This window comes from Motacilla alba, chromosome 22 (genome assembly GCF_015832195.1).
Source record: "Motacilla alba alba isolate MOTALB_02 chromosome 22, Motacilla_alba_V1.0_pri, whole genome shotgun sequence".
Taxonomy (NCBI): Eukaryota; Metazoa; Chordata; class Aves; order Passeriformes; family Motacillidae; genus Motacilla; species Motacilla alba.
The window spans coordinates 3,719,803-3,733,643 of NC_052037.1; the positions used below are offsets into that span (position 1 = coordinate 3,719,803).

At 53.0% G+C, this 13,841-nt stretch overlaps 1 protein-coding gene across 4 annotated transcripts; it reads right to left on the reverse strand.

Annotated features, from left to right (window-relative positions):
- Window positions 1-6,614: 6,614 nt before the first annotated feature.
- IDO2 (indoleamine 2,3-dioxygenase 2) lies at window positions 6,615-13,344 on the reverse strand. Of its 4 annotated transcripts, none has more exons than XM_038160518.1 (10): window positions 13,189-13,344; window positions 12,594-12,689; window positions 11,950-12,069; window positions 11,627-11,745; window positions 11,300-11,314; window positions 10,801-10,900; window positions 10,507-10,624; window positions 10,364-10,415; window positions 8,483-8,631; window positions 6,615-7,358 (listed from the first exon to the last, which is right to left on the reverse strand). In XM_038160518.1, the coding sequence occupies exons 1-10, from the start codon at window positions 13,285-13,287 to the stop codon at window positions 7,000-7,002; spliced, it is 1,227 nt and encodes a 408-aa protein (XP_038016446.1). In that variant the 5' UTR covers window positions 13,288-13,344; the 3' UTR covers window positions 6,615-6,999. The 4 variants fall into 4 exon arrangements, with proteins under 4 accessions (XP_038016446.1, XP_038016448.1, XP_038016447.1 ...); XM_038160520.1 differs by having other exon boundaries at window positions 12,594-12,685; window positions 13,128-13,289; XM_038160519.1 differs by having other exon boundaries at window positions 13,128-13,289.
- Window positions 13,345-13,841: the final 497 nt, after the last annotated feature.

Below are 13,841 nucleotides of genomic sequence, written 5' to 3' on the forward strand. Positions count from 1 at the left end.
TTCTCAATCTGTTCCCCATTCCCTCTCCAAATTAGGTGCAATTCAGCAGCTACTCTCTCCCCCCCCTTGCTGTAAGTAGCCCCTTTTGGCTTGAGTAAAGGCCTGAAATCATATTAAGCCTACAGGAGCTCTAGAGCTTGAGTCAAGGCCTGAAATAGTACTAGCCTACAGTAGCTCTAGAGAGGTGAGCCCTTCCCCAAGTGAAGACAAGCCTCTGCTAGGGAGACGGTGGGCCAGGAACAGCCTCAGGGATGGGCAAGTGGCAGGACAGGAAGAAGGTGAAGAAACTGCAGAATGCAACGGCCTACAGAGATGCCCGGGGAGCTGGGGCCCGCAGGGCTCGGCTGCCCGCTGCAATTCCGCAATGATCGAGATGCCAGGCAAGGAAAAGCTGCCACCTGTGCCAACTCGGGCTGGTATGACAGTGCCCATGGAGTTCCGCAAGATGAGAACAGAAAACGTGAGGTGGTGAATTTTGATTCCCAGGGAGATGGCCTGCGAGGCTGCCTACAGGGGATCCTGGTCTCCGTTTGCAGAGCTCCATGGGCACTCTCAAAGCAGCCCGAGTTGGTACAGGTGGCAGCTTGTCCCTGGGTGGCATCTACAGATTTGCAGAAAACCAGCAGACAGCCGGCCCCTAAGGGCCGAGGGCCTACCTGGTACACAAAAAGGCTCCTGCCCCGGAAAACAAAACTCACCAGCCCACGTACCTGGTCTCAGTTTGCAGAGCTCCATGGGCACTCTCAAAGCAGCTGGAATTGGCAATGGTGGCAGCTTCTCCCTGGCGACATCGTGATCAATGTCCAATTCCTGTAGGCAGCCGGCTGCCCCGGCCCCTAGTGGCCCCAGGCCACTGTGCTGGCCTTGTCCTTTGGATACTATACTCAGCACTCGAGCTCCCTGGTCTCCATTTTCCTGTTGGAACCTGCTGCTCTGGTGAGTTTGTTGTCTAAATTTCTCCCCTGCAAAGCTGCCAGCATCTGACCCTGGCCGCCATGACTCTACTGTGCCCAGCACTCACAGCCTGTGTCCTGGCCTTGTCTTACCAATCCCACTCTCTCACCACCGGCCCTTTTCAAATGCTCTCCACTGCTGTTCTAAAACTGTGCATTTTCATCGTGCATCCCCTGTGATCCTGACCCTGAAAATCCTCCCAGAAATCCTGAAATAGCACTGAGAAACCCCTGACAAATCTCTAAAATACAAAATAAAACTCATGAGAAACCTTTTAGAATCCCTTATATATCCTTAGAAGTTTTGGAAAAACCCTGAAAAAAAACCTGCTCAGCCTCCCAGCCCCACCTGTTGCTCTCTAACCCTCAGACATCTTCCCTGCCTTTGTGCAGCGGCTCTGTTGTCCCCTGAGGGTTCTGTCCTTGTCCCGGTGTCAGGGTCACTGTCCTGTCCCCCCGGGAGGGTTCCGCTGCGCTCTCGCTGTTGGGGTTGCTGTGTTGTGCTGCTGTAGGGGGCACAGGCTGTTGTTGGGGGGGCTGCTTAGGGCTGGGGGGACAGGTGGGGCACCTGTGCCCTAACTTGCCTCCTAAGCTGTCCCCTGTAGCCCAGATCTCCACTGGACTGCCCGGCCCTCAAGCCCTCTCCCTCTGCCCCCCAGTCCTCAGGCTCTGTGTGTCACCTGAATGCCTCTCCTGTGCCCCTCGAGCCCCCCTCAGGCTCTGTGTGTCACCCTGAATGCCCCTCCAGCCCCCCCTCAGGCTCTGTGTGTCACCTGAATGCCTCTCCTGTGCCCCTCCAGCCCCCCCTCAGCGACCCCCAGCTCCTGTGTGTGACCCTCACGCCCTCTCCTTTGCCCCTCAGCCCCCAGCTCCTCTCTGTCACCCCCCAGCATCTCCGTGTGTCACCCACTGTCCCCTCTCCCTGCTCCTCTGTCACCCTCGAGCCCCCACAGTGCCCCTCAAGCCGCCCCTCAGCCTCTGTCATGCCCTGAAAGGACACTGAAAAGCCCTCTGAAGTCCCTAGAAAAGCTAGAATCTTTAAAACGTCCTAAAAACCCCACAAAAACCTAAACAGCCTCAGAGCACCCTTAAAATCACTAAAAAACCCTTTTAATAAGGGCATTTATCTTTTATTTAAAAATAATTAAATGCTATTAAAATTTATTCAATATTTAGTATTACTTTTATTTTTAATTTTATTACTAAGATATATATTAATTATCAATTTAATCATTATATGTAATTTTAACATATAAACCTGATAGTAAAATTATTTTTAATAAAAATAGTTGTTATTTAATTTTTTCAATATTTAACATTATTTTTTATTTCTAATTTTAATATATATAGAAATTTAATTAATACATTTAATTAATACATTTAATTCTATTATTTAAACTTATTTTAACATTTTATTAAAAATTATTATTTAATTTTTCCAATATTTAGTATTATTTTTAATTTTAATTTCAATATTAATATAGTCAATTAATATCAAATTAATTAATACCTTTAATTTTAATATACATAATAAATTTTAATATTATTTCTATTGAAAATAATTTTATCTAAAATTTTTCAATGTTCAATATTTTATATTTAATTTTATTATTGGTATATTTAATAAATATTTAGTTAATTAATTTAATTTTAATATACTGAATTTTTATATTTTTATTTAAATTATTAATTTCTATTTTAAAACAATATAATTTTTACATTAAAAAATACCCTTTTAAAAATGTTTTTTTAAAAACCCTCAAACACCACTAAAAATCCCCAAACAACCTTTAAAAAAATCCCTAAATATTCCTAAAAGACCTCTAAAATAACCCCAATATCATAAAAATACCCCAAAATCCCTCAAAAATTCCCTCAAAACCCTAGAAACACCCTAGTCCTAACAAAGTCCTCCACATACCCTCAATAGTTCTAGAAGAGCCCTAAAATTTTTTAAACAGTCCTAAATAAGTCCCAAGAATACCACCAAAAAATACCCTAAAAACTCTATTTAGTAGTAAGAAAGCCCTTGAAACACCCTGAAAATTAGGGAGGTTGATCATGAATAAGTTTATGGCTTATGAGGGGTTTGTAAGGGAGCCAGGACCCAGATAATGGGAGATTTTAATTACTTGGATATTGATGGATGTAATAAGTGTGCAGCAAACCACAAAGGGAAACCTATGGCTGGAGGGGAGAGGGAGATTGATCTATGCACAGCATGCTAAATCACTTAAACCATTCAGAGCTCTTCTGGCCCCAGCTCCAGGAGCAGAGCCAAGGATGATAAATAAGGCCAGAATCAGGAAGTGTCTAGAATCCAAATGTTTGTATTCCTGTTGGATTTAAATATTCATAGGACAAAAGCTTGGCTGAAGCTGCCTGGGGGCTGTGGGAATTCCTGTGCAGGGGGCTGGCAGCCCAGCATCAGGAAAGGTGCTCAGGAACTTTTGCACAGGTTTGTCTCAGTGGTGAACTGAGTGAGACCTGGGCTTGGCAAGGAGGGACCCAGAGGCCGAAGGGATTGGTAATGATGGAAAGCCTGAGCCAACAGTGTGGGCGGGGTGACAGGCTGGGCATGGCACAGGGAGCCTGGCAGGCAGGGCTGGCCACCTCCTGTGGGTTGGTCCCAGGGCTGGTGAGGCTCTCTGAGGTTTGGTGCATTGAAGGTGTGCCCAGGTGAGGTCTCCTCCTGGCACCTTGGGCATGCACCAGGCTTCCTTCTCCATCACACATGCCTGACCGTCAGATATGGGGCAAAATCTCTGCTCAGTAAAGGCAAGGAGTCAGGAGTCAAGTGGACACTCCAATTTGTGGCTGGAAGAGCTGCTGGGCAGCTCCACAATGGAAACATGTGGAAACATGACAGGGCTGGCTCCAGAGATAAGGGAGATTTCTGTGTGGGTGGCACTGATTTGGGGCTGGAGCTGCTGCTCTGGATGTGGCAAGGGCTGTGACATCTCTCCTGTTTTTCCATCCACTCCCTGGCAGGCGTCAGTCCCAGCTGACCCAGCAGATATGGCTGGGCTCAGGGAGTTGGTGCCAAATCCTGCTCTCAGTCATGTGCAGCCTGCACATCCCAGCCTGACTGCAGAGATGTACCTCTGGGAGCTGAGGTCTGGGGGGCAGCACCTCTGAAGCAGGGAGGGGGGCAGCTCCTTTGCTGCTTTTCCCTTCCTGAAATGCCATTAATTCTATTACCAAGCTGCAGAAAAGGGATGAACCCTGCCTGTTCCAGGGCTCAGGTTGTCCCAGCTGGGGTCTGACAGAGAGCAGCAGAGCCTGGACATGGCTGCCCAGGATGGATCCTGTGGCTGGACTCACCCCCCACATTCTGGGGTGTGCAGTCCTGCCAAAACAAACCCTTCAGGACAGAGCAGGGCCTCAGGCTGGCAGCCTGTGGCAGCACAGTTCCCACTGGTGGGATGCAGCATGGATGCCAGGCGCATGGTTATCCTCAAACACGTCGTGCCATTTTGAGGCACAGGCATAAATTATTGAAATGCCGTGTGCTTCCAGTCAGAATGCACCTGAGAGCTTAGATGTCTGTGTCTTGTGATCAATGTTAGACAGCAATGGTTTGAAAACAGAAAGGAATCAAAGCTCCCTTGGAGCAGCTGTCCCAACCTGCCAGGAGAGCACACAGGAGAGGCCTGTGCCTTGCTGTGGCTCACTGGCTACTTCCAGAGGGGCAGGATCCTTCCTGAACTCCATTCCAAGGGAGCTGCAGCTGATTGTTTGTGAGCTGGCTGTGACGGAGCATTTGGTGACCATGGAGCCTGTGCTGTGCAGTTTGCTGGCCTAGGAGCACAGTGGGCTGACTCTGTCTCTGCAGGTTTTTGGGCACCTTCCTTGTACACCAAAAGAAGGGCAGTGTGCTCTCCAGAGCCCTCTGACTCTGGTTTTGGGGTGCAACTGGTGCAGAGAGGAATTCAGTTTTTGAGGGGAAAAGAACCCGTTGTGTATCCCTAATTCCCACCTGGATTTCATGGATGAAAATGCTTCTCCTTGTATTTCATGGAGAAAAATGCAGGGCACCCAACCAAGGCTGGCTTTTCCTGACAGAAGATCCTGTGCCAGCCCTCGTGCTGCTGCCTGAAGCTGACAGCAGAAATCCTGATTTCCTGGGGCAAAGAAATCCCATGGTGTTTGGTGCTGGGTGGTCCCATGGCCTTGCCTGGCACCAGCATTGCTGCTCCCAGCAGGGTTTGGGCATTTCCAGCCCCTGCAGAGGCCAGCAGGGCTGCCCCAGCTCCCTCCAGTCCTGGCTGCATTTCTCATTTAGTTGGAGTGATTTTTTCCCCTGGTCCAAGTTTGCTGTTTTCCTGAAATGGTCTGAAATGTAATAGGCCAAGACAATCATTGGGATGAAATATTTCCTTCATGAAATATGCAGCAGCTATTCAGAAATGAAGATCAAGTGGAAGGAGTGCTGCCAGGCAGAGATTTAAAGGTGCTGACACGTTCCCGTGGGTTGTTTACTGAAATCATCTCCGAAGCCCCAGTTTTAGCGCTAGATTCAAAAAAAGAGCAGAATATACAATTTAGCAAGAGTTTAATAATTCAAGCTACAGTGTGCTGAGCTTGTTTTTGCCGTTACGGGAACATCATCTCATTTCAAAGGACCTTGACTCCCTTCTGGCAGTGCAGAGGGGGCACTGCCAGGGCTATTTTTGCACCGAGACACTTGATTGGGTGTGAATCCTGCCTCTGGTGCTGCTGCCAGCAAAACCTGGGGAGGCAAAACAGAGCCATATGGCCCGATTTCCCTAAAGATGCAAATTCCAAGGAATCTGGGCACGCTGACTTGCTAGAAAAGGGCAACATAGGCACCTGGCATTACAAAAAAAGCTTTAGCACGGCGCTTGGCACAGGCTCTGCCCACGCAGCCCAGTTGGGTGATGCAAGGTGAGCCCATTCCCGCAGCCCTGGGCAGGGCAGTGACACTCGGGAGCAGCCACACCCAGCACAGGGGCTGCTCCAGGGCCTCATTTCACCTGCAGAGGTGTCAGAGGAGCCTCTCTGTTGGGCTGACCCTGGCACCAGGCTGTGTTATTCTGCTGCCGGTCCCTAGAGAGGATCAGGGCTTTGTCAGAAGTATTTTTCTCATGCTGGCCCCTTGGGGAAGCTGTGTGTCCCCATGTCCCCTAAAACAGCATTGTGTTATCAGCGAGACTTAAGTGAAGCCCATGTGGCCCCCAGTGCTGCAGCTTTGCCCCTGTGACATCTTGAGCCCTTAATGAACCAGGAGGGGTGATGGATTTGGCATGGAGAGCAGCCTCTTCCCGTGCACAGCAGCCTCCAGGACACCCAGCATTTGTCCCACACTTGGCTCCCTTCTCTCATCCACGCTCCTCTCGATGCTGGGTTTGAGCGGCTTCAGCATCACTTCCACGACGGGAGAGTTGGTGTTTGTTGGAGACCCCCTGAGGAGTAATCGCGGTCCCTTTGCAGGTGTGGGGGGACAGGAGCCGTGTCCGGGTTCCAGCGGCTGGGGGTCACAGCGGGGAGCATCTTCTCTGCCCCCCGAACCCCTCCGCCCTGCACCCCCCGATCCCCGCCCGTGTCCCCCTCGCCATCCCTGCCCCGCGCGGGTCCCTTGCTGCCAAACGCGGCTTTCTGCCGCCACCTGGTGATGGATATAAAGGGCTGTGACATCTCAGGGCCCGGCCTCACGGCTGGCTCGGCAATCGCTGCTTTATTCTTCCGTGTCACCCACCCGTGTCCCCCTGAGCTGCGGCCCCCACGCCGGGGTGGAGCGGGGAAGAAGCGGGGCTTGGGGGACACAGCCCTTCCCTGGGGCCCGGGGCTGATGTGCTGGCGTCAGTGCCACAGGAGGACCCTGTGCGGGTCCAGGGGAGGATGCTGAGCTCGCAGCAGCAGCACCGCTGTCTCTCAGCAGCCCCCAGCGTGTCCCTCGTGTCCCAGACGTGCCCAGGTGGGAAGGCTGCTGCTGATGGGAGATTTTGCACCTTGGCTTGTTGCAGACAAGTACACCGGAGCCCCTTGGCCTCCTGTGCCCACTTTGGGCAACCCTCGGGGTAGATCAGGCACTTATCATCCCCGCCCTGGTGCTGTCCCTGATGCTCTTCAGGAAGCTGAAGATGTGGGACCCGCCGGTTCCTTTCGCCTCCAGGGCAGAGGGCGGCTTTCCCGCAGCGGGGCCCGGCTCTGCCCGCCTGGCCTTGGCTTTGGCCGCCGCTACGGCGATGTACTTGGTGACGATGGCGATGTGGTAGGAGCGGAACTCTGCCAGAGCCGACACGCAGCGGTTGAAGGCGGCGCGGAGCCGCGCGTCCCCCGAGGAGAGCACCAGCAGCCGCGGGGACGCGGCGCCGCCGATCGCCTCCACGAAGGCTCGATGCGCCGGGGGCATGTACTCCCTCATCCTGCGCAGGAAGGCAGCTGCGAGACACCAGCAAAGGCAGGAATGAGTGGTGGGTAAGTGGATTAAAGGCCCCGACCCTCTAGGAGAGAAGCTGGCCTTGAGCTGCGGTGCTGGCGCAGTTTGAGGGACCCCTGACAGCCTGCACAGCCTCCTCTGCTCTGCCTCCAGTTAAGTGAGAAAGAAAACCCATATTAGGTCAGTGCTCCGTGAGGGCTGGTGCTAACCCTAAAAGGCAGGGTTTAGCCCAGCTCCCAGCCTTTTGGTTTTTTTTTTTTTCTTTTTCTTTTTCTTTTTTTTTTTTTTTTTCTTTTTTCTAATTTCTGGTAAATGTTTCTGTTGTGGGCTGGACGAAAGTGGAACTTCATGAATGGCCTCTCACTTGGCAGGATGCCTGCACAATCTGCTCCCTCATCTCTGGGCCCAGAGAGAACCTCAGCAAAAAGCTGACATGAAAGAAGCCAAATGCATGCTTTTGTGAATTTATCACGGTGAGGAAGCACCGGCCAGAGCCACGTTTGTAACCTTCCTCCCTGGAACTGGGCAGAGCCTGGTGCCAGCCAGGATGAGATGGGCACATGTCCTCCTGCCTGCCAGAGCTGGCACACTCATGGGATTCGCTCTGGCTCATCTCTTTCCCAGCCCCTCATCTGCTTTGGAGAAGGAAAAGTGTCCCCATCATATTTTTTTGAAAAATCCCTTTGCCAGGATTTCTCTTCTGGGAAGCTGAGAAGCCTCAGAGAAAAATGAAAACAATAATTATCTGATTGCTTCTCCGGTGTTTTCCTGCTTTGGAATGTGGTCTGGAGATTGTTCATCCAACAGGTGGTTGTTTGATTGGTTTCATGTGAATGGTTTTGACTTAATGACCAATCACCCTCAGGCTGTGTCGGGACTCTGGAAGGAGTCATGAGTTTTCATCATCATTCTTGGTAGCCTTCTGTCTGTATCCTTTCTCTATTCTTTAGTATAGCTTAGTATAGCATTCTATAATATAATATAATGTAATGTAATGTACTATAATGTAATATAATATAATATAATATAATAATAAATCAGCCTTCTAAGAACATGGAGTCAGGTTCACTCATCTCTCCCCCCATTGGGGCTGTCTGCGAATTGGACAGCAAAGCTGGTGGCTCACCGCTGTCCTGGTGGTGGCGGATGCCCAGGAGCTCGTCAAAGGCGTGCAGGACCGTGCTCTGTGCCGCGCTGCCCCCAGAGAACGCCAGGGGCTCTGGGGACACCCCCTCGTAGATGAGCCCGTGCTCCATGGCAGAGTTGTCCTTCCAGCTGGGCAGGAGACAGGCAGTCAGGCAGCGGCCATGGGGCTGGGAACAGGGGCCTGTGAGAAGGGACCTTGGGCTGGCAAGATTGAGCAAAACTCTGCTGGCCCAGCCCATGGATCTCCTCCTCCAACACAGCCTTCCTCAAACAGGAGAGAAACTTGGAAATCAAATGCTGTGCCAAAGCACACAGTGAGGCCATGGGGACAAGGAGCAATCCTTAATTTTCCTTTGCCAGAAGAGTGTTCTCTGGGATCTCCACACCCTGTGGCATGGTGCTGGGACACATTGTCCTGCCTGGCTGCACCTCCTGCTCCAGCTCAGGAGGGTTTCTGCAAGCAGAGCTGCCTTAGATGTGCAGGAGGGGAGGGGGCACTTTTCTGTGCAACAGTGGCACTTCACATCAATTTCTTGAATGTCAGAGGCCCTTTGGAGAAGCAGGTAGTCACCCAAACACTCCTCTGAGCCTCTGAAGTCTGGATTTTCCTTTGTTCTTGTTACTCAAGGTGATGTCTTTTTTAAAGTCATTTAAAAGATAAATAGAGGCCAGGCCAGCCTGCCTCTATTTATCTCTGCAGATAACAAGGCAAGGATGGGATTTCCTCCCTCTGAAGCTGCTAGTCCTGGGCAGGTGGGGAGCCAGCACTGCTGGTGCCTCCCACACACACACCCTGTACTCAGAGCCCGTCAGCCCCCCCTGTGCCAAAACGGAGAAGTGCTCACACCCAAATGGAGACAGGAGTTATGATATCAGGGAGGTAAAGAGCCTGGCACAAAAATATCTGTTGCCCTTTAGCAGAATGCACCATTCCGTGAAGCTTTCGTTGCTGGCTGCAGTGGCTGTTGGGTTTCAGGAACAGATTTTACACAAACAGCAGAGAAAATAGATTCATTCTCAAATACCAGAATATTTTTAGTTCTCCCAGGATTGTATTTATAGTAACCTCTACTATTGGGAAGTTTTTATAAGCAGAAGGGAATTTAAAAGGCATGTTTTCCCAAGCGGATGACCATCGAGACAAGGTCAGCTTGGATAAAAAATGAAAGAAACTTAATCACGATGCACGGAGCCTTTTACTTGGGAATGCTGAGATACGATGGAGAGAAATGAAAATAGAATCCCCCTGAGAAGCCTGGGACCTAGTGTCTGCAGATGCTGCAGCCCCACAGGGGGCTGGTGAAGGAGCTGTGCTGGTCTCATGGGCCGTGGTTCTGCCTTGCCCAAACAGCATTTTCAGTATTTGGAGGGGGATTTTCTTTCTTTTGAGCTGACAGAATTGTAACAGAGCAGCAGCAAGAGGATTGTTACAGATGTTTCCTTGACACACAGCAGGAAGAGCCTCTGCTCAGCTTTGCAGCTTTGTGTACACAGTGTGGAAGGAAAGAGAAATTCCTCTTCTCCTGTCAAAACTGTTCGGCCAAGAGCGGGAGAGATTCATTTGTGCACAATTCTGGCTGTTGGGGCTGCCAGGGCTGAGCTGGAGATTGGGATGGAGAGAAGCTGGAGGGAGGCAGACCCCAGCCCTTGGCCACAGTCCATGCCCAACTGATCCAGTGCCTAGGAATTCCTGAGGGACAGGATCATGATGCTCTAGGGAGCACCACTGCCAGACACAACGCTGGTCCCTACCCTGCCCTGGGGAACTCCATATCCCACCCGGGTTGCCCCTTCCCTGCACATTCCCAGCTCCTGCCAGCACAGTGGCTCGGAAGGGAAACAAAGAGAGAGATCCACTCACCCAGAGAGAAAGATCCGGATCACAGAGTAGAACACTTCTGGATCCACATAGTCTAGGAGGAAGTCAGTCAGGTCAGAGGTGATGGGCAGTTGCAGCAGAGTGTGCCATGAGCTGCAGCATGCACAGGCACCAGCTGCTCTCACCGTGCATCCTCCTCAGCGCCTCCCTCATGGCCTCGATGGCCCCTGCCAGCTCCTCCAGGGCTCTGTGCAGGGTCTCCTCATCCCCCTGCAGGGTGGCACCAAGGGCCCGGGGGATTGCCTACAGGAGGAGGAGGGAGAGCACCAAGTCACAAAGGGGAGGCTGTCTGTGTACAGTGGCTCTGCCAGCCATGGCACTCTGCCCCTTCCCAGCCTGGGTTCAGGACGCAGGAACACCTTGTGGGTGCACTTTGGAGTGCAGGTAAGCAAAGAGCCCTGATTAATTAATTAACCCACCTTAATGCCAGGCACAGCTGCCTTCTCCACCAGCAGGGTGACAAGGATGAAGCCCCGCAGGCTCTCTCCCCCAGGCAGTGTGATGATCGTGTCCAGGTTCCTGCACAAAGGGGCCAAGAACAGGGACTGGGGGGGGTGGTGGCTCAGGATTTCCTTACACACTGTGGGACCCACTGAGCCCTTGGAACAAAACCATCCCAGACCCCAGAGCCTCTTATCTGCACCCTGTGCAGAGAGGAGCTGGCACGGAGTGAAAGGGGAGCAGGACTGCTCTGGTTTAGGGGCCCTGCCATCCTCCCTGTGCCCTCCCCATGGCCAGTGGGTCTGTGCAGCCAGAGCAGCCAGCAGCTCTGCCGCAGTCCCTTTGTCATCACAGTGGCACTTGTGTGACAAATACAACACACATCAAGAGAGGTTCAGCCCAAGCAGTGCCTCAGAGCTGAGCCAATCCAACCAATAACCAACACAGTTAGAAAATAAAAGAGCAGTAACTACTTACTCAATTTCCAGAGGCCTGAAGGCATTGCAGTTATGGCCAACAAATGCACAAGAAAAGGAGAGAGAGAGAGATTATAAATTGTTCTAGTAACAGTCCATGCTCTGCAGGGAAGAGAGGAGCTGTTCCAGGGGCTGCTCCCAGAGACACCCATGTCCCCCCAGAGTTCCTGTGTCCACACCCATGAGGCTGACCCCAGCAAAAGTGGGATTCAAGGGGCTTTGGCAGAACAGGAGCAGTTTGGGAACAGTCTGTCCCCGACATCTGCTGATCACTGCTGCCCAACCGCAGGAAGAACCGCGCTTGCCCCGCCGGCGTTTGCCCGTTTACCCGTTGGGATCCTTCCTCCTCCAGTTGGCCAACACAAAGTCTGTGTGGCTGAGGATGGGCGGGAGGCCCAGGGCTTGTGAGACCTCCCAGTAGGGGACAGCGAGGTTTCGGGGCAGGACCTGAGTGTCACAAAGCAAAGGGAAGATGGGGATGTGGTCAGGCTGAGGAAAGGGGGCTGTCTGCAGGCAGCAGCCAGGCAGGAGGGGGCACGCTCCTGCTGCAGCACAGGAAAGGGGCTTTGCTCCCATGGGGTGAGTTCTAAGGGAGCAGCATCAGCTGCCAGGCCCCAAGGAGCAGGCCAACCTGCTTTGCCTTGCCTTTACCTGCACGGTGCCCTCCTCGCCCTCCTGCCAGACGTAGCCCATGGTGATGAAGCTGAGCGCCAGGTGTGCCAAGTGCAGCTCCTCACGTCCTCGCAGGTGCTGGGTGCTCAGCTGCGGCATCTGCCAGGGAAACCCTTGGGAGCAAGGAGCAGAGCCAGCAATGCCAAGGCCCCTGTGGTGGAGGGGCTGCCCTGCCAGCTGGGGGGAACCCTCCTGGTGCTTATCCTCTGCCTTTATGCCTCCCTTCCCACCCACTCTGCAGGATTTGCTCCTTCTGCACTGTTAGTGGTTTGTGAGCAGGGACCGTGGGGTTTTCCTCAAAAAGGAGTCCCTCCTCCTGCTGCTGGGATGCCCATTGACCCCAAAAGGGTCGAGCCTGACTGGAAGCTGACGGAGCACCAGTGCTCCTTTGGCAGGGAGCAGGGCTGGGATGAGACATGGCTCTTGTGACACCTAGAGGGGCCCTGCTCCAGCCTTTGCTGGCTGTGCAGGAGCCATTTCTGTGCCAAAGTTAAGACTCTGCTGTCACCTGGTGTCAGCCCTGGCTCAGCACACATCTGGGCTGCTTTTGCAGGTTTTACAGGCACTGCTGTGTCAGATCAAGGTTTGGGAGAGCTCCGGAGGCAGGAAGGAGAGGACCATACCTGGTGCACGCGTGGCCGGAGCTGATGGCTCGTGATCAGCTGGGGCAGCTCACGGGCAATGTCCATCCAGGGGCCGTAGGGCTCCGGCAGCTCTGTCTTGGTGGAGAGAGGCAGAGGGAGGGCTGTGAATGTGCCCAGGCTCCCAGCACTGACCCAGCCCCACACACCACTGCCGACGGCTTGTGTCTGCTTCCCCCTCCTGTAAGGTGAGCCTGTGTGGTCACAAATTAACGGATGGTGAACACGATCTGTCGGTCCCCATCCATTCCCACTGTGGCGCCAGGCCCGTGATAAAGAGCCCCACTTTGGACACAGGACACCTGCCCTTCTTGTGCTCCCCAAAATCCTGTAGAGCCAAGGCCGGAGAGAGCTCCTTCACCTCTCCTGTGTGCTGCTTGCTGCAGCTGCTTTCATCATTTTAAAGGGTAGGGGTTTGTCCCATGAAACTGCCTGGGCCAGAATAGCCCCTGCCTTCCTCATTGCTCTTTTAGCAAAATGCTAAATCAAAGCTCCCCCAGCAAGCTGCTCACCAACCCCTCTATTTTCCTGTCTGCCTCCTGTGGCACGCAGACGGGGAGGCACAGCCAGCTCCTACCAGAGGATCGGGAAGCAGGAAGCCAAACTCCTCAGAGACTTGAAACCTGCTCAGTGCCAGAGGCAGCGGGGGCTCCTCCACGTCAGCGCCGGCCTCCATGGCTGGATACTGGCTGCCAGGACGAGCTCTGTCCTGGCCACCCTGCTGGCAGATTGTGCTGAGGCAGCACCTTGTCCTGAGAGGTCAGGCCTGGCTGCCCAATGGCCAGAGGGTCTGAACAAACACGGCCAAAGGTTAAGGCTGATAAGGCTTTGTCTGCAGCAAACATTAAACTCTGTTCCCATGGGGTGGGCATCCACCCATGGGAAAGCCTTGGGCCACCTGTCTCTGGGGAAGCAGGGACTCCTCCCAGCACTGCCCTGAGGGGTGGGAGGCGGCCTGGGGCAGCAGCTCAGGGACACAGCTTCTGTGTCTGGGGGTCCCCACCGTGCTGGCAATGCCAAACCTGTGTGCAGTGGGCTGCTGACCTCGTCGTGGCAGGCTGGAGCCAGCCTGGGGGATGGTGGATGCTCAAACACAGTGGAGGCTGCTGCTTTCCCCGTGCTGCTGGAGTCACTGGGGCTGCTGGTGGGGTCTCAGCACCAGAGGGGGGGTCAGCAGGATGCTCTGAGCAGGCCCTTCCCAAACAGCAGCTTTCTGGGGGGAAATCAGCC